The following is a 25,752-nucleotide window of genomic DNA, read 5'->3' as shown; positions in this document are numbered from 1 at the left end:
ACTTAATTTTTCTTGTCCAAGGGAAGAGGAAGAGGGATATAATATCCTCCCTTTAGAGAGAGGAAGGATATTATAAAAAAGCAACCTTTAAACAGAGTATCAGAATAACAGTTTTAAAAATCAGAATTTAACTAGTCAAGTGAAGGGACCTGTTTTCTTTAAAATTAGCATTCTATGTAGATCAAGGAAGCATTTTAAATAAAGACATAATTAAACATTTTACTCCAAGCTAGTACTCTGAGCATAAGAAACAGAAAATTGCAAAATGTTTTAAAATTTCAGTGTGTTACTGCTAACTTGTTGCTAACATGCTACCAACAGCTTACTGCTAATAAAAGTCAATTAAGTGCTAGCTACGGGAAACCCATCTGTTGTGCATTGCTTGAAAAGTAAAATTAAAAAAAAAAATCTGAACTTTTGCTTCATGTCATCCCTGGATACATAGCTCAGACTTAACACCACTGAAAACATACAGGAGATATCTTTAATAGCCTTACAGAATAATTTTCCTTTAAAGTGACCTCAGGTAGTCACAGTCCCTGCTCAGAGCATGTCTTAACTGGGTCAGGTTACTTAGCAACATTTCCAATCATGTCTTGGATACCTCCAAGAACAGACCCCAAAAAATCCAGTGGTTGTTACTTTCCTAGTATTTAACTACTCCCAATGTTCTAAAACAATAACATCCAATTAGGATTTTCCATCTCCTAATTTATGTCTGTTACCTATTAATCTGCACCCTCAACAAAATCTGGACCCTTGTCTGCATCCCCCCAATCATGTAGATGCAGAGAGCAGTAAAATCTCCCTCAGTACACCAGGTTCATCAAGCCCAGCTTCCTCAGACTTCCTTTCCAGCATCCAATCAGCACAGTGACTTCCTCTGGACTAACTCCATTATATCCATCTCTCTCTTGTACTGAGGAATACAAAAGGAGACGTGACACTTTGTGTTTGGTCTCATGGCTGCCAAATACGGAATGATCACATTCTTCAACTTTCTCACTCTCACTGATACACCCCAGGATGCTGATGGCCTTCTTGCAGAAAGGGTACATTGCTGGTTTACTCTCAACTTGGTTTCCTTTTTTGCAGGGCTGTTTCCTAGACAGTTGCTCCCCAGCCTGTAGCAGTGCATGGGGTTATTTGTCCCTAGATTGCAGGAGTTTGCATTTCCCTTTGCTGAACTTCATGATGTTTCTCACTTTTGGGACCAGGCCTTTTTAATACCTTTATTAGTGATCTGGATGAGGAAATCAAATGCATCCTGAGTAAGTATGCAGGAAACAAAATGTTGGGCAGGATTGTCATCTGTTGAAGGGTAGAAAAACTCTGAAGAGGGTTTGGAAAGGCTGGATTGATAGACCAAGGCCAGTGGTGTGAGGCTCAACATAGCAAAGTGCAGGTGCTGCACTTGGGGCACAACAACCCCATGCAACACTGTAGGCTTGGGGATGAGTGGCCAAAAAGCAAAAAAAGCTAGTGAAGGGTCTGGAACATAAATCCTCTTGGGGTGGCTGAGGTTACTGGGGTGGTTTAGCCTGGTGAAAAGGTTCAGGAGAGACTTTATTGCTCTCTGCAACTGCTTGAATGGAGCTTGTGTTGAAGTGGGGTTTGGCATCTTCCCCCAAGCAATGAGAGACAGGACAAGGGGAAGGCAACTACCTCAAGCAGCACGGAGGGAAGTTCAGGTTGGATATCAAGAAAAATTTCTTCACTGAAAGAGTGTTGAAGCATTGGCTCTCCAATGAACTAATGAAGTCACTATCCCTGGAGGTATTAAAAAAATAAGTAGAAGCTGCATTTTGTGGTTTAGTGGATATGGTGGCATTTATGCAAAGGCAGGACTTGATATAGGAGGTCATTTCCAGCCTTAATGATTCTGTGATGCTGTGTTTTCAGGCCATTTCATCAGCATGCCCTCTAAATAGTAGCCTTGTTCTCAAACACCTCCTCCTACCAGTTTGATGACATCTGCAAACTTGCTGAGAGAGCAATCCTATTAGCTAATAATTATTGAAGTTGCTAGACAGATTATCCCTGAGGAACATCACTATTTGCTGGTCACCAGCTGAACTTTGTACTACACATTACAGGTCTCTGAACCTCTCTGTCCAGTCAGCTTTCCATCCATCTCATTGTTTGTTTATCCATATGTCACCAATGTGGTGGTAAAGAGGTCAAAGTGGTCAAAACAAAGTACAATTTGAAGTTAAAATTACTGTTATCTGATCAGTATCTACTGAGCAGCATGTGATCAGCTATATTAGAAAGCAACCTTATGACCCTGTACATATATGATGTTAATCAGCCAGGGTTAAGGGCTAATTGTTGCAGCAGCCAAGAAAAGGGGTAGCTAGGACCTGGAAGTTATTCTATATCACCTCATACCATTTCCCAGGGACTTGGGAAAAGCTCCCTTCCAGGTCAGCCAGTGTGGTAGATGAAGCAGTTGAGTATTGTTGTGGGGTTTCCTCATGGTGAACATGTGAATCACTTGCCTTCTTCTTGTACACTTTGTCATTTGTATACTATTGTTGCTGCTACTGTTCCTTTTCCTATCTCATTGCTGTTTCCTGTAAATTGTTCTTATCTCAACCAATGATCTTTACCTTTTGTGCCTCCAGTTCTCCTCTCCAGTCCTGCTGCAGGGGGAGGGGGAGAGAAAAGGGGGAAGGAGTGAGCAGTGCATGATTTGGAGTGATTTAGTTGGAACACTAAATTGAGGAATACTACTCCTTACTGTGATTCTAAAGAACTGTTAAATTTAAATTATAATACCAGAGAGTTTTCTTGCCTCACTTGTTATCTGACTTTAGTTAAAGCTATACTAAAACTAACACTGATGTCTGAATGTAAAACTACAACTCATTAATGACTGTTGTGACCATTTATCAATATATTAATAATATTTTTCTTAATTTGAATATGAAGTAACATTACAATATTTCAATATGCTTCAGGATAAACTGTTGTAAATGGAAAGAAAAGGTTTTACATATCACTCCTCCCCCACTCCAGTCCAACAGGTTTTAACCTGTTGTGAAATTTTGTAACCTAGATAATAAACATAACTAATAAAATGATCACTGAAGCTCTTCACTATAAAAGATCATTAAAAATCTGCATAAGGCATGCACTTCAACTAAATGAAACGGCTTCTCCATCTGCAGTACAATCAGAATTCTCAGTAAATTAAAGAGCCCATATAGAGTCAGCACATGTCACTGAGATACTTACGTACTCATAATTAAGATTGAATAATGTTTTGTTGTGCTGGGACTAATGACCCTTGCAGTGCAAAGCACAGAACTGCATCTCTGAGAATCTAAACACCTCTTACCACTTCATTCAAAGCACTTGCAAACATTCTGCATCTCCCAGGCTTGGAACTGTAACATATGTTAGGGTCCTTTATGTTGCTAACATTATGAGTGGGTTACAGATACATCAATCACTTTATTTATTCATGTTCTTCTGGTCAAGGAATTTTTACTTATGTCCATTCTTCTGCTCAGTGCATCAAAGTAATTTGAAAATTTTACAAGTTTATGTTTAGCAATTCATTTTGAAATACGGTGAAATAAAAATAAGGAACAAGATCTATCATTTCAACTCTCAAACTGCAGTTTCAAGATTCAAAATGATCACTGAGGCTTAACTGAAGTTTCCTAAGAGGTGAAGCACTGAGAGATTAAATAGCTATATCTATGAGGTATTTCATTTTTCTGCTTGAAGCAATTAGGTTTAAGTAAAATGACATGATAATGAGATGAAGTATCTGGTACTATATCTTGGAAGGTAACGCTCTCAATTTCTAAACATTACCTATACGTTGTAACACAAGCAGAACCATGGCCTGTACTGGGAGAAAGAAAGCATTTGTATTGAAAACCATACCAAGTATGAGTATTTTTTAAAATAATTTTTCAGGCTTTAAAGCCAAATTACAATTATCTTTTTAAGGAAAAATATGACATATTTATCCTCTTTCAATATTTACCAGTGCACCAAAATAGTTGTTGTAAGAAGGGCTAATGGTACATTAAAACCACAAAGTCTATTAATATAGTATGGTCTATTACAAACCTTCGCCAATAAATACACAGTTGTTCAAATTAGAGCATATTTAAAAACATCTTCTACTGTAAAAATAATTGCATCCCAACGAGGTGGCCATTACAATTTCAAATTACACTTAACTCTGTTTTCTAAAGAGACAGATAAGTCCATACAGTATGACCGAAATTTCTGACAAGTATGACAAGCTGATAAATTGCAGACTTTAGAGACTAGCTTCCCTATATATGAAGCCCCTTATACCTAGAATAAAGAACTGTCACTAAAAATGCTTTCATGAAGAAATAATTTGCTTCAGCTTATTAATATGCTTCATTTTGCTGTTTTTATGGATTTTTTTAAAGACATCACACGTGCATTTCATTGTACAATCATCTAACTTAACTCTGGCAATAAACTAGGAATTTAAACTTATCAGACATATGCTTCTGCAGATTGAAAGCTTTCAGAAACTGACAAGCTAGTTACAACCCAGATTGCAATTAAGAAGTACAGAAGTCTTAAATCAAGAGACATAGATATATGTGCTGCCATTTAAATTAGCAGATCCATTAAAAATAATTTAAAAAATAAAAAATCACATCATAAAACACTGGTAGGGCATCTTCATACCTCAGAAATAAAACAAATTACGTTAAATCTAATGTGCCTAAAAAAGAAACCAATGAGAATTTACATTTTTTTCTCTTATTAACTTCTTCATTGCAAAGCTTTCATTTAAAATGTTGCCATCCAAGTTTCATTTCTAAAAAGTACAGGGAACACAAAGCCAGAAATCTCCAACATTCGTTGTTCACCAAATTTTTATGAAATCTACCTTCCTCTTTTCTTCCACCAATCTCATATTTTGCTATATGGCAAATGTATTTTCTAGGATTTTTCAAATGTTATTTGGTTTTCCTTCATTGCTTTTCTTATCTTCATTTCTTCACTTCCCTCTTCTATGAACACATTTTCTCTTCCTTGCTTAGATTTTTCATTTCAAATCAATAATTTGATATTTGGCACTTTAAACTATCCCAGTAAACACCAGGGATATTATACTTCTGTTCATGGAAAGATATATATAACTTTATAGTTAATAAATTTTATTTATAGTAGATAGGACATACCTGCAAGCACTATGCAAATAAAAATTTATATTCTTTGTTTCCACAGATTTCCTGGTTAGGGAAATAGAAGTCATTCAATGTGACAGAAAACATGTCTGAAATTACAAATCTCCTATCAAGAGGATTCTTAAACTAATTGTTCTGCTCTTCAGAAGCTTTTTCTTCTTCAGTATAAAGAAGTTTACAACCTCAAATGTCTTGCCCTCATAACATGTTATGTGAAAGCACAGAGTGACTTATGTAACAACAGTGTAATTTAGAACTTTTATCAAGTCTGAGACTAGACAAGAAGATTTCTTTGAAAAATGAAGACTAAAACATTTATGGAGACTCAATGAAGCAAAATATTTCTTGAAAATATATTGATTTTCATTAGAAAGCTATCGTGAAGAAAATTGTGACTTTCTACTTCAAAGTAATTGGTGGAGAAAAGCTGCATAACATTTGCCAGGTATAATGCAGGCAGAGACCTATTGTTTTATTACTTGTTTTCTTCAGATGAATAAATGAATATTTAATTTCAACTATGTAATTAGCTAGGAAGCAAAATTATTCAAATATTAGATTTAACTTGAGTCATATCTCAAAATTATTACACAATCATATAAGCCATGCCTATAAATCTCTTTTTGCAAGATTATTTAAAAAACTATGTCTTGCTCCCCATTCCTACACCACTATAGAACTATTGTTTCTTTGAGGTTTTTATCTCAAGCAAACAACTGCACAAGATTCCAGAGTTAAGGGAGTACTTTTACTTCCTATTCACAACAAGCTTTCACAATAACACTATGGAAGAAGATTCACAGAGCTAGAATTTGAGATACACTACTTTGAACTCTTAAAAAAAAGCACCCTGAAAAGCTTTAAAGATAGGACCTTGAAGTTCTCTGGAAAGCAAGAGAACTGTTTTTAAGGAAATAGGGAATTTTCCATCCTTTTTTTAGCCAGCACTTCTCCTCAAGTCCTCTGCATAAGACTGCAGAAGTTTGTTAACAAACTCCCTCTTGGCCTACTTTATGTTTCCCGTCATCACAGCCCATACTACTGTCCTGAAGTCTGAAGGAAAAAATAATGCATTCTGCCACCTCAGAAACTATGCATCTGCTCTTTGCCTGTGCTCCTCACTTTCCTCCCCTCTCTTCATATTCCCAGGTCTCTGGTGTTCCTCTATCAAACTCCTCAGGGTATCTTCCTTGAACTGTGTAAGTTTTCCCTGGTTATGTATCCATGTAGAAGAACTAATCATTTTTCCCTTATGTAGATTCTCTTTGTCTGAAAATGCTGTACTGAAGATAGGCAATAAGGCACTCCTTCCCCATTCACAACTGATTTTCCACACATGTTAACAAAAAACAGTAAGTCAAATAGATGTGAGATGACTCACATCTAAATGAAGTAGCACAAAGCCTGTGAAAATATCACACACTATGAAGCTTATCCTTTAGGGTTATGTTTTCACTGGGTCAGAAAGAAACACTGTCATTTCATGGTGATTATGTCTTTTTCTTGCAAAGAGAAAACACAACTTGTGCATGCTTGCAAGTGCCCTTGAAGATAAATCAGAGCTTGTTTATTAATTACAACTGACTTCCTTTATGATCTGCCACCTTTTGTCGGTGATTTTTCCATTACACATAATTGAGATTTTAGATCTCAGCATTAAAAGAATAATAAATTATATACCAAATATCTGAGACATGGCACAGATCTTTGTGAACTTTGATACATTAGATATGTATGAGTCACAAGTCTTCAAATGTACTATAATGAGTAATTTCACTCACCCAAAAATATTTCAATAAGTTCTTTTAAAGAATCATAAGCAGTTTTAATTTTTTTTGAAGTCAATGTTTTTCTCTATTTTTTTCATGTTCATACAACAAAACAAACTGAAAATATGAAAGTAATATATAAATCTAAGAAATATATTGATAAAAAGGTTGGATTTTTTCAAAACACATCTAATTCACTCCTAATACAATTTCATTCAAAAGCAGATCATATGAATGCTGCTCTGACAGCTTATTTCTCTCTACTAACAGACCAAGGTTTACCTGACTAGCTTGGATCTGTAATACAGAGAAATCACAGAACTCACTCCAGAAGTGTAACATGGGTATAACTACCTGAACTATAGTGGTAAAAACCACAGTTAAACCCGTGATTTGTAATGTGTTATTAGTTACAGGAAAGAATAAATAAAATAAAGACATAAATGCTGAACAAGAGAATGAGATTCATTGAAATGTGCTCTATTACTTCAATAATAGTTTCAGTAGAAACCTAAAGGGATCATTATTTCTCATAAATTATATATAATCTACTCCTTATGTAAGTTTAATTTCATGAGTCAGATGTTTTTAATTTGGTCAAACTTTAAAAAGTCAAATGGCTACCAATATGATTTAATTTCTGAATAAGTAGCACATTTCTTCTTCATTGATTCTGGTTAAATTTTGACATAAATTCCATACCTATTTGGTCACATAAAAGTAGAAAAATATTAAATATTACTAGATAAAATTCCTTATTTCTAGAACTTCCTGTCTTAATCTATTTCACAGATGGCTAAAAGGATGTCCAAATTCTTGACAAAAAATCCCAAATCAACTACACAACAAAATTTCCCTTCATAGTGTTCCCATGCAGAACAATCACAATTACAAAGCTTCCTTAAAGCTAAACTAAAGTGATTAAAGAGTATTATAATGATTGACATACACATACTATTATCATCTGTATGAGATCATGCATCTAAATAAGTTATATACAGTTCTGACCCAGCAAACAGTGCATCCATCATAGAAGGCCAATTTTCATAACTTCACTGAAGTTCTTAGGAATTACCACTTCAAGTGGTAATTTTTAAGTTTTCACTTAAGAAATAAAGTTTCATAGAAATACCAAAAATAATACAGAAAAATTTCAATCCCAAAACTAACAAGGTATTTTTACCTGTAGAGGATATATAGGACTCACAAGATTAGAATTTAGATAATCCAAAACTGCCTTACCATGGTGTAGTTGTGAGCCACCTTCATAAGCTCTGTGCACCCTTGTGCATCAGCAAATGCTCGTATTCCCAAGCAGTTGGATGGGTGCAAAAGCTTCATTAGAAAATGGCAGCAAACCTCTACTACTTGGGGGAGCTGAAGAAGGCAGGCAGCTGCTAGGAGGTTTTCAATAGTGTCTTCTTTTAATTCCAGGCAGCCTAAAAAAAAAGTATTGATAACAAATGCAAATTTATTTACTTAGTATTAAAAAAAAAAAAAAAATGTTTTTATAAATAATCATAGCTCTATATAAATAACTCTACAGAAAAAGTGAAGAAAAAAGGATTAATCTCCCTGACTGAACACTCCAGTGTCCTGGAAATTAGAGTATTAGAAATATTTATTTTTAAACTACTATTAATTCAACTTTATAACAAATGTAAAAAGAGATGCTGTACTGTATCAAATGGAAGAGAAGACTTGGAATATCTCGATATCAACCAGGCTGCGGATGGTTTTTTTGTTGGGTTTCTTTTCTTTTTCTCATTGAAATTTGTGATAAAACTTGTATTATCTTCAGTGGCACAGAGCAAACCTCACAGCCGTTTACTTCCCTGAAAAGAATTAAATAACTGCCTAGTATAGTATGAATAAACCCATAAACACATCTTCAAAACAAGGCTTGACAGTCTTCAAACGTAGTGTTGCTTTATTTGTAATGTGACTTTAGGATTAATGTTATCTGAGGCAGGCTTCTCATAACACATAGTTCCTCTAAAATAATTTATATTAGGAAAAAGAACCATTAATTAACACTTATATTGCACTTAATTCTGTATCTTTACCTTGCACTGACACACTTTTTAATAAATAAAAGGTAAAATAGAATAAAATAAACTTTAAAAAAATTTTTTTTTGGCTGGTGTGGATTCTCTGCTTGCTTTTTCTACCTCTGTCAGTGTCAGGATTGAAGGCACTTGAGACTGTAGTTCACGTTCAGACTCAGGTGTTTATTGTTTCTTACCAATGTCACAGTCTCACAGCCATGAGTTCTGCAGTCTTTCATAAGCAAGTCACAAAGTGGCTAACTATCTCTTGTTACAAGGTGTTTTAAGGCTAAATTATCCAATTAAGAAATGAAACCTAAATTATTTTCCCTTTTCACCCAATAACTGATCATTTGAAGCCCACAATGCGGGCTTTTCTGTCCAATTACAAAATACCACCCAAACCCATGAAGAAGAAAGAAAAAGAAGGTAAAGAAGAACTTGCCTCTGCCCTAAAACCTCCATCTTGCTTCATATTTATTTCTATATTCGAAAACCCCAAACTCTAAATTTTCCACCATGTGTTATTATAGACTTCTAACCAACTACACACCTGTAATCCCAGGGCTATTAATCAATTTTGGAAGCCTTCTTCACAGCCTCAGGTCAAATGCAGTGCTCTCTTGTGGATCTGTGCCTTTCAGCACAAAACGTTTAAAATTCTCAACATCCAGAATTCCACCAGCTGGTATATGTAATTCTTGTTATAATGCTCCTCCCAACCATAATATTAAATTTGATTTTTACATTAGAATCTTAACAATCTCTTCCTTAAAATAACTTTAAAAACTACAAACAAAATATTAGAAGGATGTTTTGGAGAAGTGAAAACAAAAGAATAGGAAAATAAAATGTGCAAATTTAATACAAATTGTTAAAAAATACTTCTGATTTTATTGTGCTGTGCTTGGAAAAATAATTTCCAACTATAAGAGGATTAAGTGTATATTGACCTTTCTCTTAAAAGTATTATAGTTCAACACCTAGATAAATTGACTCTTTTCCCCACACAAGATTTGTATTTGTTGTCACATTAAGAAAAATCTAAAAATTTTAATAATTCTATTGCACAACGCTAAGGAGTTCTAAAATCCTCAATTTCACAACAGCATGCCATTGAAAAGGTGCTTTATATTGCAATACCAAACTCAAACTACAGTAACATTAACACTTCACATCTGATCTTTTATCCTTTCAGTACATCTGGAGCTTTTAATACAAGAGGGAAATTGTGAAGTTATACTTTACTAGATCTAGTTATAATACATCCTTTTGCAAAGGTCAGAGCATCAGATCAAGCACACAGCCTAATTTCAGTAAGTTTTCGCTCCTTATGTTTATTCCTTTATTAATTATTATTATTATATTATTTATAATTATAATAATATTTATTTTATTACTATATTTTTATTCCTTTATTAATGTTACATGAGTCTATCTTATCTAACCTTTTCTCACAATTTCTGTACACTATATGGTCACTATATACAATGTGGGCAGAAGGCACACTTAGCAGCAGATTCTTGGCTGATCCATATATTCATCAATGACACACCCACATTTGCTGTAAGCCTGCAAGTAATGACTGGCTCAACATACAATTCTGGAAGAATTATGCTGTGCAAAGTGGAAGCATTCAAAAGATAGTTGTTTTCAGGTTAAAACTGACCATCCTGGTAACAGAAGTAAAAAAATTTAAAATGTGCAAAACACCTTTGAAAATTGGATGAATGGAGAAATGAAAAAAAAAGATTCTAAATCTCCTTTTCTTACAGGCTATTTATTCTTTTCAACAATGAGCTCAAAAAGTTGCTAGCCCTACAAAACTCATCCAGGTAGCATTTGCAAAGTGATGTTAAGGATAGAAAGAATCACTTTCAAAATCCTAACTTTATAAGGAAAGGTAACAGTCTCATGGTTTGGCCTTTTTATGGCTAAAGGTAGCTACCCTTAAGAGAAGAACCCAAAGGAATCATTTGAAACTGCATCAATCTATTTGTTTTCAAATGGAGATATTTTCTGTTCACTTTAAGGTACACTAGTCCTGGTACAGTATTAGTTGGAAAATAGTAGGATTAAAGTAAGTTTAAATCAATAAAAATATTATCTGTTTTATGAATCATTTATTTCTTTATGTAACTAACATGGACATTTTGAAGAGGCTGCTTCACACTTTTATAGAAGAGTGTGAACACATTTCTGCTTTACATTTTAATAGAGGAAGTAAACATACAATGGCTTCTGGGATATCTAGGGATATGAATATATTATAGCTTGACTTATTTTTAGCTAAACTCATAAATACTAATTTACTACTTAATATATCTATGATAAAAGTTAGAAAAGTACACTCCATATGAGTTAAAGAGTTATTACTTGTTCTTCATTGTTTTAACTTCAGATAGATAGGTTTTTAATCCATCTAAATGTCTTCCAAGTCTTACTTATCTTCTTTTCTAAACATCAAGACTCCTTCATAAATTTGTTCACAAGGTCTCTATTCCCTTTTTCAGAAGAGTGACATTTTTAGTCAAATTCCTCTGGGATATCAAGTATTTAGCATGGTCAGAGTTTGATAAAAGAAAGCTGTTAAGGGGCTCTGTATATAAAACATGAAATCTTCAGACAGTTTCATATTGGCAATTAGAAGATCCAAGCATCTATTTAAAAATGTTTAATGGGATATTCAAGGGGCATTAATATTACTGCTTCTTCAAATCACCTCCCCCTCACATTTTTATGCAATAAAAGCTTGCAGAAGTGCCTTAGTCTGAGAAAAACAAATTAACTAGAGCTTAAAATCTCCTTTTGTATTACATTAATTAAGATGAAAAAATATAAGGAAAAAACAATCAGAAGAACTTTAATGAATTCTAATTGTTATTCTAAATTATAGCTGTATTTGTGAAAAATTTTATGTTCATTGTTTATGCAGAAATTAAAATGCCTGTTTTTAGCACGCATTCTCATAACGACTACATAAATTTTATTGCCTCATTACCAAATGTGAAGCAGAGATAAATATTCTTGTTCTGTTGCTAAACCTTTTCCCAAGTTCAGGGACAGTTTTGTCTTGGGGTTGGTTTGTGGATTTTTTGTTTTGGGTTTTTTTTTTTTTTTTTTTTTTTTTTTTTTTTTTTTTTTGTTGTTGTTTTTTTATTCTCTGTTCTACACTATTGACTATACTTTAGAGCTATTTTTATTTATAGAGAATTGCTGCACCTTTGCCCACCTTCGTATGATGTTAAATAAGGTCAGTGTGTATCACAGGAACAGCCTCCCACACCTTTTGACCAAGAGATTGGACCTGTGGTGGGACAACTCAGAAGGTACAGATCATTTCCTCTTTGTATAAACAATGAATTTTAATTTGTAGCACATCATAATATCATTTTACATCATGTGCACAGTAGTTTTTTTTTTTTTCTTTTGTAATTACACACACATTCATAGCAAGACTCTTCAACATTTCTAAGAGTTCTGTGTATACAAGGGAAATCATAGGAAGTGTAAAGGAATTAGAAACAAATGCTAAAACTAATACCTTTTAATCAGGTATTTATCTTTTTAACATTTCTATTTCATGCATCTTGATCAGTTGTGTGGCAGTTTTGATACGTTGCTGAATGGAATTACTTCTGTAGGCTAATCAGTTTTAGGAGGTCTAATTTATTTGTTTTTTAAAGGCAGTAAATGGTATCAAGATAATATTTATTCATCTTATGCATAGTAGATTGACTACAATAAAAAATTGCTTTCTTGAGACAGCATCTAATTCCATTGAAGACTTGAAAAAGGTTATTAGAAAGGTGCTATGCCTCACACTGCTATAATAAACCCTTTTGCCATTGCTTATCTTAATCATTCCAAATCTTAGTTACTTTTAGGTAACCACTTGACCTAATCACCCAAGATATCCTTTTACAGTTCATGGAGAGAAATAGGACGTCTTAGAGCAGTTTTCATCTGCTCTGTTTCAGTCATGTATTACAGAATGAGACTAATCACTCCCTGAATGGCTATTTCTTGATTTCAGCTACAAAAGTAGCACCTTCATTTGACTTACTGAGACACTACTGATATTCATATTTGATGATATGAATTCAGTTCCTCTGCTCCCAAACACAGCACTGGAATCATTAGAGCCATCAGGTTTCAGGTGATGAAATACTCTGGGTTCAATTCTGATGATCAGCTCTCTCTGTTATGGTCAATTTCTGGCAGTGACATATTATTTAAAATCGCCTCTTATGATTCTATCCCTGAACACCAGTCAATGAAGAATGCTATAAAAAATATCTTTTGTGTAGCAGAACATCTTTTAGTCTCCAGTTTGACCTATGCCTTAAAAGATAACTTCTACATTGTATTGTCTTCCATACTTATTATAAAGGTGAAGATGTTTTCAGAAAAGAAAATAGGACATAATATATTCACTTAGCAGAGGTTTCTTCTGATCAAACTGTGTTTTATTTTCAATTAATTATTTGCTGCAAACCACATTCATCAGTTGTACTTGAGGAAGAAACCTTTCTATGGCTAGCTGTGTTTATTTAGAATCATAGAATGGTTTGGGTTGGAAGGGACTGTAAAAATCATATATGGGAGAACAAATGGGGGACAGAAGAGAGAGCACAGTGGAGCTTATGGAACGTGATGCTCTGGCTTTGGTGGGATACAGATCCTGGGAAAAGTGACTACAGATATGAAAAAGAACTGGGAAAAGAACTGTGTATGTAACTATCAAGGTCTTTGAAATGATATAGTTTTGTACGGCTGCCAAGTAATGCAAACAATAGGCTATCTGTAGCTAGTAGGAAATTTTTGCTAAAAGCTGTGGCTGCCTGAAGTAACAGTATAAAACTGCTCTGTGAGAACAATACTGTGACTTCAATAAATGACTTCAATGACTTCAACTTCTTTTTGCTCGGGCTTTGGCTTCTTGCTTGGACTACTTTTTGCACCCCTCATTTGAAGTCCCATCCCTCAGCTGCACGGCAATCATCTACTTCCAACCCTCTTGCCAGGGGCAGGGACACATCCCACTAGACCAGATTTCCTCCACCCAGTCTGGCCTTGTACACTTCCAGGGTGGGGCATCTCCAGTTTCTCTGGGCAACCTGCTGCAGTACCACGCCACCCTCACAGTAAAGAATTTCTTCCTATTATCCAATCAAAACCTACTGTACTTCAGTTTGAAGCCTTTGTTCTGTCTCTATGTGCTCTTGTATATATTCCCACTCCACCTCTCTTGTAGGCTCCCTTCATTTAAGTATTATAATGTATAAAATAATTTCATAAATGATTCCAGAGACATAAATATGCAGCTTGTAAAAAATGAAAAAACCACCATCACAGTAATGAGAATGAGAATGAGAATTCTTATAAATTAACTAGATTCACTCTTTTAAAATACTGTATAATTATTTGCACTGTAATGACATATCTTTTGAGTAAGTGAACTAAACTGGTGTAATCACGTGACCTTCGTGAGTACTGCCAGTCCCCTTGATTTAAATAGCTTGGAAAATTACAATATTGCAGAGTGATAAGGAAATGTTATTAACAAATTAAAATCTCCCCGAGCAGGAAACTTCTCACAAATGTCTGGCTAAAGATCAGAAAACTATATTAACCAAAATAATCCACAACGTGTTACCTTTTCATCTCCTGTTCTGAAAATAAACCCCTCAAAGCTACAAACCGAAGCACCTCTGTTGCAAAACTGAAATGTCAAGTTTTAAAGAAAATTTGTTTACTGACTCATACACATCAGCTTTTTAGAGAGAGACATTAAAATGTTATTTTCTCCTTATGCCATTCATATGCCTCATAGCTCATTTTATACACTTGAACTTAGTCACCTGTAAGATGTACATACAAATAACAGGACTAAAAGCAGTAAATCATTTTAGCTATGAGCCTCATCTTAATAAAACCTTTTTATCAACTGTGAAGAAAGATATGTTAGCACTCTGAGATAGAAGATATGTTTTAGTTAGAGAAAAATTGTTAAAATATGAACATCATTCTTGGGATTATTTGCTAAATATTGCTGGTTTGTACTTGCACAGATGACCATTATGTTAGCAATTTTGTCATTGATTAATTCAGCTAATATATAGGCATTGCATTTGAAAATTCTAAGCTTAATTATGTATATATAGGGGAATAAAAACTCACAGGTTAAAACAAGGAAAAAAAAAGCCAAGATAAAAGTTACCTCAAAAAATACATAAATATAAACAGCAATTACTAATTAAATTTCAAACAGCACAAATCTTGCACTCTTTCACAAAATAAGCTGGGACATGACAAGAATTATTCCAAAAAGCTCATTTCATCTATAAGGCCTTGGTTTCTCTTGACTGCTTTTAGTCAATCCACTTCAATACTTATGTTTGCTTCCAGACTGTATGTTCTGCTCATCATGCTGCACACATCAAAAAGCACTCCAGGAATTTACGTTTGTAAAAAAAAGCAAATTTCAGCTTGAGAGCGGGTGGGGGTGGGGGGGAAGTTTCATTCCACAAGACTTGTACCAAATATTGAGTACATCTTGGAGAGATACAACCTTTCTATTACACTGAACACAGTCAAGCTTTGGCCTCTGGTGTGAAAAAAAAAATTTAAAAAAAGGAAAATAATGTCTCAAGGACAAAGGAGCTCAGCTTTCAGGTTTGAAGGAGCAGTATTTTATTCTCCACATCTGAAGCTAGCTCAGAAGCAGGAGCACTCACCTCTGCCAGATAAGCTTCTTAACTTCTGAGGTAATGATTTGGCAGCTTGTGTTACAGTAGCACTGAACAGTTCAAATCCATGTTTAGAGAACAAAAAGTCACAGAAATGGAGGCATCAATTGCCAAGAAAAGATTTTTGCTTATGAGTCCACCTTACAGTCTAATGAAATCTACTTTTCTTTGGGCTGGATTGCACTGCTGGGAGAAGTGAGTACACCAGTCACATCCTGTTCTGAGGGTACAATTCATCACAGCTGCTGTTAGATGGTCACAGAGCAGAAAGGCAGTGAAGGTGTTTTACAGTGCAGGAGCAGGAGTAAACACCTGAAAGGTGAGGACCTCTTTCACAGAGACTTTGCAATTACCATTACAATTTTAATGATTCTTTTGCTTTTGTTTTTAGGAACTGGAGATACAGCCAGGCAGCTGAGTTCAAGAGAGTGGATATGGGTACACAACTCCAGCGTAGGAGCTCCAGAAAGAAACACATAAAAGAGGCAGACCATCCTACAGCAGCCTGTCTAATCACTTCCCTGATGCCATTTCAGCAACAGTCTGGCATGTGCCTGTTGGCAACATAGAGGGATGGTACTCCATTCACAGGAAAACTCATTTTCTAACCATGTCCTGTATTAATGTTCAGTACCTGTTTTAATCTATCTTTGGAGATGAAGAACTTTGAGCCTAGCAAGGGACAGCTTTAAAAATACACCCTGCAGTGCACCCTGCTCTTCTTCTCCATACTCATTGCTTCCCTGTGTCTGTCTGAATTTAAATTTATTGACTTCTCCAGAATAGCAGATTGCATCATAGTACAAGGAAACACAGTCACTATCTATCTCTCCATAATATTCTAGATCATTCTGAATGCTCAAAATTTATGGATATCCAATTCAGAGCTCTTTCCTAAGCAATTCTCATATATTTTGCCAAAAGAATGAGACAACAACTGGTTCCTGGTACATAATTGCCAATTCCATTCCTTAATGAAGTATCCTGGTTAAAAGGAAAAATAACAATTCATTGGAGTCCAGTGTAGAACTCCAGGAATGAGCAAAGACTTTATCTTTCAGTGACAGGAATGGAAAACATCTGCTCCAGATGGAAACAAGATCTGCAGAGACTGGCTAAAAAAAACCAAAAAAATTAAGGAGGGAGTCAGTCTCTGAAGTTCTTTCCTACAGACCTGAATTATGTGAAAGCCCACAGTTTTAGGATCAGAAAAATATTCAGTGAAGGAAGGTATTTTTATCTAAGCAGGTTGACATTCACAGAGGACAGAAGGCAACAATCTGATCCTACAGTTACATTGAGGAATTTTGTAAGATTTTTGCATTGTACACATGGGCAGTATAGCTGAGAATTTAATCCAAGTGCATAAATAAGAATATTATGAGGAACACTATATATGAAAATGTCAATCTGAAATGCAACTGGAGCAAAGGTACATATGAACTTTGAAGTGTAGTCAATGTGGAACATTCATGGACAGATAATCTGAATTATGGCTCCACAGATGGTGCCATCACTACCACTTCCTACTTCCTAAACTGGAGCAACCCTGATAAAGGCAGCTTCTTTGGATAACTCTCTTTGCAACACTCTCTTTATTGACTCCTGAAAAGTATGACATGTATCATGACAAGTATCTGCTTCTAAAAGAAAGTTTCACAGGGGATCCTCCACATCCAGAATTAAATTTATTCAAGGTCTAGTACCTTGAGCACCTAGTATGATATATAACCATTTTTTCTGTACTCTCCATTACACAACAGCTGACAAAGTCTTTCAGATCAATTCACTTACCTTAATTTGTCCTTTTATCACCCATCCCAGAGTTCCTGGAACAAATGAATTCCCATCTGAAATGAAATTTAAGGACCTATTCTCTGCAAGTGCAAAATCAACAATCAAATACATGGCAGAGAAAATGTAGTGGGACAGCAACAGGTAATAGTCTCCTTCAAAAAGTGCTACTTAAACATGGTCCACTTTCACAGGGATCTCTAACATGATAGTACAGAACAAATAACTCTTGAACAAACTCAACATATCAGAGGTAGAGGTAATGACCTTTTTAATATCAGGATAACTCCACTTCTCAATGTGATCAATATATACTAGAGAGGAGTAGCCTGAAACACTGTAAAAATGCCACCAGTACCTAAAATCCAGGCATTATTTGTCTGAGCACAAGTTTTTAATAAAATACCTTATGTTGTACCCATTGAGTTAAGCTTGTCTGGGACTTCCCTCTAGCACTGAGGAAAAGGGGAATGAATGGGCCCTAGCTTTACTCCAAACACTATCATCCTCCAAACAATGGCAGTCACATTCAAACAGCGTGTTGTAGCATAATCCAGTGGCTATGATAACTCCAGGACTCTGACACTAATAACTGGAACAAGCCAAAAGTATGCTGAGTTGTCCTCAATGTTTGTTCACATAAACAACTGACTTTCAAAAATTAAAAAAAAAAAAGTCCTCAAATCAAAACCAAGAAAGAAATCTCCTCGAGATATTTAATTAATATTGTTTCTGTGCTGCAAAAACCTAAGGGTCCTTGTGCATGTTCCTACTTGCTACATCCCTGCTGTCTGCCCTGTGTGCGTTATTAGCTATAACACTGACAAAGGCACTTGACAGTACTTTAATTAAAGAATCTCTCAAATAAAGTTTAATTAAAAGCTATACAGCAGGGCTTGAACCTCCTCCATGTATGAAATATTCTCCATTTTTTTTTCCAGATATGTATAAATAAATAAAGGATTTTTAGTGTTCTATTGCTTAAATGGGTTTTGCTTTTCCAGTTTCATTAACAGTATGAAAGCACCAACCTACTCTTCTGATCATTGTCAGGAATGCATGCTAATTAGATTTCCCAATGCTAATTAGATTTCCCAATATAGGAAATCTGTAGTAACTTCACAGCTCTTTTGTATCTTCAAAGGAGGGCTCCCACAGTCACCAACAGCAGAAAAACAACAGAATATCAATCTATAGTTTCGGTCTTCTCTGAACTATCAAGGCAAAATTGAAAATAATGAAAACTCCAGTTTTAAGATCAAGAAAGAAGCACTATCTAAGAAAATAAGGTGAAGAAACACTCATCTGTATAACTTCTTATACTGAATTCTTAAAAGATCAAAGATTACACATCCATCTATCCCAGGGCACTAAGATCTCAATCATAGATTTTTTTGCTATCAATCACCTTGCTGCTTGAAAAATGAAACATACTTTCTGCATAGCCATTGCAGCTAAGTGTTGGCTTCTGATTTCCTCAGTTGGCTCACAAGGAGCAGATATGCAAATGAGGAGGTTTTGTTTCCTATTTAGTTATAGTTCTGCTCTATCACAGACAAAACATACTTTGTCTATTTGAATAAACCAAAAATTGCAGCAAAGTGTGGACAGATTAATGAAGTTGCATATTTTTTACTGGTCAAATATATCCTTTACAAAAACCAGTGGTAAAGCTGTTCTGATTTATCCTTGTGAGCCTATGTATAGAACAAGAAGCATATAATTTTGATGGAGTGTTTTTCTAATAAATTTACATCCTCTACATAATTTGAATTATACAAGTTGTAATTACATTATAATGTAGCTATATCATTAGAAAACTGTGCATATTTCAGATAAAACAATATGTAGTCAATACATTATTAATTTGTTTACAAAAATTATAAGTTAAAGATATATATTAAAAATTCCCAAAACACTTCCAAAACAACCCCAAGACTGACCTAACACAGAGTTTATAGTACATATTTTAACACATGCCAATTTTTTCAGCTTTAATCAAATTCTGGTTTACAGGTACATTGATCACATAACTTTAAAATTACATAATAATTCACATTGAATCTTCACAGAAACTTCAACACCCTTTATTATCTTTAAATCAGTATTTTTGGTTGTCCAATTTTCTGTCTTCCTGTTACTACTCTTAGACTGGTAGGTGCCTTCACTCAGGAGCTGCTCTAAGCAAGGTTGTAAAAGACTCAATGCTCTGCTGGGTCACCATGTAATTCTACCTCGTCAATTATTTAGAAATCTATTTGCGTACAGAACCATAGAATAACAGAATAAGCTGAGTTGGAAGGGACCCTCAGGGATCACTGAGTTCAGCTCTAAGCCCTGCACAAGACCACCCCAAGAGCTACACCATGTGCCTGAGTGCACTGTCCAAATGCTTCTTGAACTCTGTCAGTTTTGATGCTGTCTTAATAGTGTGGTGCCCAAAACCACACACAGAACTCAAGGTGAGGCCACCCCTGTGCAGAGCAGAGCAGGACAATCCCCTCCCATGCTCAGCTGGTGATGCTGTGCCAGATGCACCCCAAGACTATTTTTCCTTATGTGTCTGGAGTACAAAATCTCCCCTTTGATGAACTTTAATTCTGATATTTTGTAATTGTATCAGATTATATTGGTGAAGTGTCTGGTATCATTTTATGATATTTTCACCTATAACAATGCTTTTCATAGACATATATATTTTATCCTTCTTAAACTCCTACTTAGTATGTATAATTCACAGTAAAAATGAAATAATTTTACTGGATTATAAAAAAATATAAACCTGACTGAATTACAGGTAATAAGATGTAGAAATGGTTCTATCTTTTTAATCACATCTAAACATATTTGCACTGTAATACTTTTAACTTCTACATTATTCCAAAAAAGTCCATATTCAGCTGTATTTTTTCTGATTTGTTCAGTTGTCCCCAGGGAAAACCCTTTCCATAACAGTAGCAATTATAGGTGATTTTTTTTATCAAGCTCCTTGAGTTAAGAAGGTAGTGACAGGAAAAAGAAAATAGGAGTAAATAACTGCCCATTTGTCAAAATTGTTTTCTATTACTGAGGTAAAACAATAAAGAGGTCACAGATCAGGTAAAACTGGTCACAGACATGAGTTGCTGAAAACTCTTTCACACATTGTGCAATCAGTAATTGGAATTTGGCAGCCAGATTCTCCAGATATTCTAAGTCTAGACAGATGTATGCTCCAGATTAGAGATCGATAGTCTGAAAGGAAATTTCTGTTGGCTTCTGTGCTTCTGGGTATCTGAACAGTGGCTACTTTCTTAAATTTCCACTTGTCCACATCCATGCAGCACAAGGGAAGTGAACTGACTCAGAGGGAAAGGGGACATGAGCTAGACTGGTGGTAAATAAGGAATCAGAGTGCAAGAAAGGAGATAAGAAACTATGAATCTAGATAAATCATATGAGATGATGGAAAAAAAAATAGGAAAAAAATTAAGGTTTTGCTCTGGCAAGGTCAAGAGAAAACAGAGTGATTAACTGAAAAGCCCAGATTGTATTTAATTTCAATAAACTGAATAATTTTGGGACTATTTTCTAGGAATTCATGAATCATGTGAGTTATCACTGAATTCTACATAGCACTTTTGAATGCCCTTACCCTCTGTGCAAGGTTGGCCACATTAATGATGAGTTATGTATCCAAAATATATCCACCATCTGTTAGAGAGATTGCTATTTGGATTTGGCTAAAACTTCCAGGATCTGTAGAGACAATTGTGTTCCAGTGCCTGCAAACCTTCCCCGGCATTGTTTAATTTATTAGCATAATTGTAGCTAGGAAATTTAGGTGTCTGCTAAGATATCTGATGCAGAGAAAAGGAACAGAGAAAGAAATAATCCCACATGAACTCCAGGAGATAAGGACACAAGCTAAGAATAAATAAGGATAAATAAGAATAAATCAAGATAAAGAATCTGATGGTAGAGAAATGCAAGACAGAGTAATCAAAGCCAGAATGATCTATGGCATCCAATATATTTAATATTTTAGCATGTAAAATTGTCTCAAGTTTCCCAACCCTCATCACTCTTCTGTTGTCATTAAGTATTTGTGAAACTTGCAAGTGCAAACTTAAGAGATTTTAAACTTTTATTTGGTCTCCAAAATTAGTTAGAAAAAAAGAATAATGGTGTATTACCAGTGCAAGTGAAAGGGGATCGTGGTTATCATCTTAACTTTCTAATTCTTTAAGGTGATGTTACAACAGTACATAACGTTGCCATTTCTAAGGCAGTTTGGACTGTGTGACTGTTTAAATGAATGAATATTACAGATGGAAATTCATATGAGGCAACTTAGAAAACATGCAAATTATAATAGCTGTGGAGTTCTCTTTTCATCCATTTGTGAAGTCTGGCCCTTATTTACCTTACATCAAAAAGAAATTTTCAAGTTTTACATCTCATATAATGAAGAGAGTACATTACATGGCATAGAGAATCAAGGAGCATAAAGGAGCCAAAAATTTTAAACGTTTTTGGTAAGCAGAGGTTTACTTCTACTTTTTCATTGCCTCATCCAGTCTCCAAAGTTTTCAGAGATAACCATAAAGTTCTTAGATAGCTTCATTCATCTTGAAAATGTTTATCTCTTTACCCACTTTCTTCTGAATCTCCTTCTTTCCTTAATCTACACTTACATGATATCTCTTGCTGTCAATAACAACTATTTATATCTTTCCAGGTGATATTTTCATGAAAACTGAGACAAAAGAACCATACAGTACTTTAGGATTTCTGCAGTTTTCTTTCCAGTGGAACAACACTGTCTCTTATCTTACCTCCTCTATCTTTAACCTTCCTCCTACAAAATAATTTAACATTACCCATAGTCTTTTTGCTGTTCTGAGCCAAGGTATTCTTGATTTTGCCCCAGTATTCCTGTGCCATTCATTCACCAAGGAATCAGATTGTATCCTTCTTACGTGAACTATTTAATTTCATGGATCCCTAGCTTGAAACCCTCCAGATGATGCGCATTCCTGAGTGGCAAAACCACAGCTAAAGGGAGTAGGCATTATACTTTTAACATGTAAAGTACTACCCAAATCACAGTCTTACATTCCTAGAACATTTATTTCTCAAACATTATTCTCAAAAAGAGTATTTTTAGCTTAAATTATGCTTATTTGCCGTTTCTGTTTTCTATTAAGAGGGTAAAGCTATTATGTCATAAAAAACCCAGAACATATCCTGATTAAATACATCAAAGTGAACAGCAACTTGTGATTAAATTATTTTATGTGTATTTAGAGCAGATTAAAACTGCAGGGTTGGAGGTATCCATTTAAATTTTAATCTAAATAAAATATATGATAGAATCATTATGATAAAATATGGTTAATTTAAACAATATAAGGATGTCTCTTAGGAAATAAATAGAAAACAGTATATATTTTATACTTATGTGATTCGAGGCAAATTTTATAGGCAGTTCCACTCTTTTAATTACTTTATTTTGTAACATTAGCATTCTTTCTTTCAGATTAAAGCAGTTCAGTTACAATATTCCTAATAAGTTGCTTAAGAAGGATAAATCCCAAATTTATAATGCATTACAATGTAAAAAAACAAATCAGAAGAGAGCTTTGACTTATTAACTCTGAATTGTGAGTTATTCATAAGTTTACACTTCAAAACAGAGTACCAGCATATGAAACGTTGGAAATGAAAGTGAAAACATCCAGCTCAAAATAAAACTCTTAAAAACTTTTCTTATATAAACTTCTTGGGTTTTTTTTCAAATTTTTAAAGATTTATGCAATTATTTAAACTAAAATTTGATTAAGACAGCAACATAGGATTATTCTTCAAAAAATACAACTGTTCCTTCAGTGATCTTATTTAATTTGAATCATGTGGGTATGAGGCACTCTTTTTAAGTATTTGAAAACCAAGAAAAATATATCATTTTCTTGATTGTCCAATTGAACTTGAAAAGTCTGAAATATTGAACAGTTTGGAGATAAGAGATAACAATTTGAATTCATCCCTAGAAATGGTAACTAAACATTTTGGATGATTAAGATTAAAAAGAAAAATATTTAAGCAAAAAGTACAATTAAGTGGAATGTAGCAAACGAAAATATCAACATCTGCCTCTATAGGAAGTATGTAATGTATGCACCACAATACCTGTATATGCAAACTGAACAAGGTCCCACAGCGCATTGGGGTCTATGCCTTCCATTTTGATCTCTTCTTGCTTGGCTTCACAAACATCACTTGTAAACATGGCAGCAAAGTAGTCAGAGACAGAACTGAGGACAAGTCTGAAAAAAAGTAAGAAACTGGTTTAATTTGCTTGAATATATATATTAGAAATGCCATGTATTTATAAACATCTTTAAAAATTATTTTCATAACAATTAAAAATTATTAGGAGGAATATATTATTTATTTTCATAACAACTAAAAATTTTACAAGGAATATATTATTAATGCACATTGGCAGCAAAACACAGAATGACATTTAATTCTAATTTGGTTTTGCCTCCTGTGATACAAACCAAATGGTACTTTAGCATATGACTATAAAACAAATATAGAAATTAGCACTCAGTCTTTCTGATAATCTTCCGGTCATGCAGATATGCCAGCTGTTAATAAGATAATCTTTCAATATCAAATAATCAACTTAATAATGACAGGCATTTCATAATCCAGAAGTACTCTTCTTTGTTCTTAAAAGCTTATTTGTTATAAACTTTAATAACAACATGTGTCTTAGACAATCTATAAACCTTCCACTAAACTGCTAGTAGCTTAACATGATACTCACTAAAAATATATAATAAAATCATGGTGCAATACAATGTTTTTGTTAATAAACATGTCCAAGGAAAATAATTTGAAAATACATAGCTTGCTGTTTAGGAATCAGATATAGATAAATCAATACCACAGCAAGTATCAGGTATGACTCTAATTACTGGGGCTTTAAGATAAGGTGTTCCTCCAAATACCATCTACAGTGAAATTTTGATCTTGTTAGGACTGAAAATTCACAGATGATCTTGAGATAGAAATGTGGTACAGCTATAAATCATGTTCTTCCATAAAGATGGTCACATTTCTGGATTAATTTGAAAATATGATATACAAACATATTAATAAAAGGCAGAACAATCACAACTAGAGAACTTGGAAATGCAGAGAAAAACAATTAGCCTTTTGTATATTGTTAGCTAGTTTGTCCAGGGCAAATTATTGTTAAAAAAATAGCGAAGATAAGCAAGCTAATTCTTATCAGCCACCATGGTAATTGATCGCCTTTGCTCTCTTAGCTCACCCCAATAGCTAAGTAAAATATGACAGCTTGAATTGGCTTCATAATTTTACAGTCCTTTAAGCTGCTATATTTTACCAGCAAGTAGGGCAGATTGAAGACATATATATGATCTTTGCATCTAATGATAGGAAATGACTAAATAGTTATAGTACTTTATCACTTTTCATGTTATGCTCAACTCTAGCAATCATGAATTTTAGAAGTAAACGTCCTAGTTCATAAACAGTTCACATTTATATTTATGTAATGAACTAAAAGTCAATGGATGACTACAAAAAAAGGTGAACTTAGAAAGAGACTTTGGTGCTGCCACCAGAAACTCCTAATTTGCTATATTTTCATCATTGAGGAACATTTACTTCTACATTTGTTTATTTTTTCCTATCTTATTTATATATTATTATTATTATATTTGTAAATCTTCTTCTAGCACTTTTTCTGACCACTTATGAATAAGTGACTAATGTTCATAGATGCTTTAATAAAAGCATCAAAAAATCACAGAAAAGACAAACATGATGATTTTCTATGAGATAAAAAATACTCACAGATACCAGAGATGTAATTTAGGTATGTAGATTTAGGTATGTAATTTAGGAGATTTTCATTTGAGACCATTTCATTCATGGAGATTTAATTTAATTTCATTTTGCATTAGCTATTGCTTCAGATTTACTAGTCATCATTTAAATTCAGCTATGGATATTCAATTTGATCACTTGCCTAAACCAAGGCAAAAACCCTTGGCTACATCAAAACAAAAAAAAAAAAAAAAGGACAAATGAATGAACAGAAATTTTAATACACCAGTTAATGATCAGTGGAAATATTTTCAAACAGTAATATCTTGTATTTTATATAGAC

The 25,752-nt window shown here is 34.1% G+C and overlaps 1 protein-coding gene across 2 annotated transcripts in view; it reads right to left on the bottom strand.

Annotated features, from left to right (window-relative positions):
* Positions 1-25,752, bottom strand: part of KLHL1 (kelch like family member 1) — a 184,286-nt gene that overhangs the window by 90,955 nt on the left and 67,579 nt on the right. For both annotated transcript variants that reach the window (XM_053970469.1, XM_053970470.1), the window contains 2 exons: positions 23,733-23,869; positions 8,210-8,406 (listed from right to left, as the gene is read on the bottom strand). In XM_053970469.1, the coding sequence (XP_053826444.1) occupies positions 8,210-8,406; positions 23,733-23,869 (334 nt within the window). The remainder of the gene's footprint in view (positions 1-8,209; positions 8,407-23,732; positions 23,870-25,752) is intronic.

This window comes from Vidua macroura, chromosome 2, assembly GCF_024509145.1.
Source record: "Vidua macroura isolate BioBank_ID:100142 chromosome 2, ASM2450914v1, whole genome shotgun sequence".
NCBI classification, from domain to species: Eukaryota; Metazoa; Chordata; class Aves; order Passeriformes; family Viduidae; genus Vidua; species Vidua macroura.
Note: the sequence above shows the minus strand (reverse complement) of the source record. Positions and strands in the feature narration are given on the sequence as shown.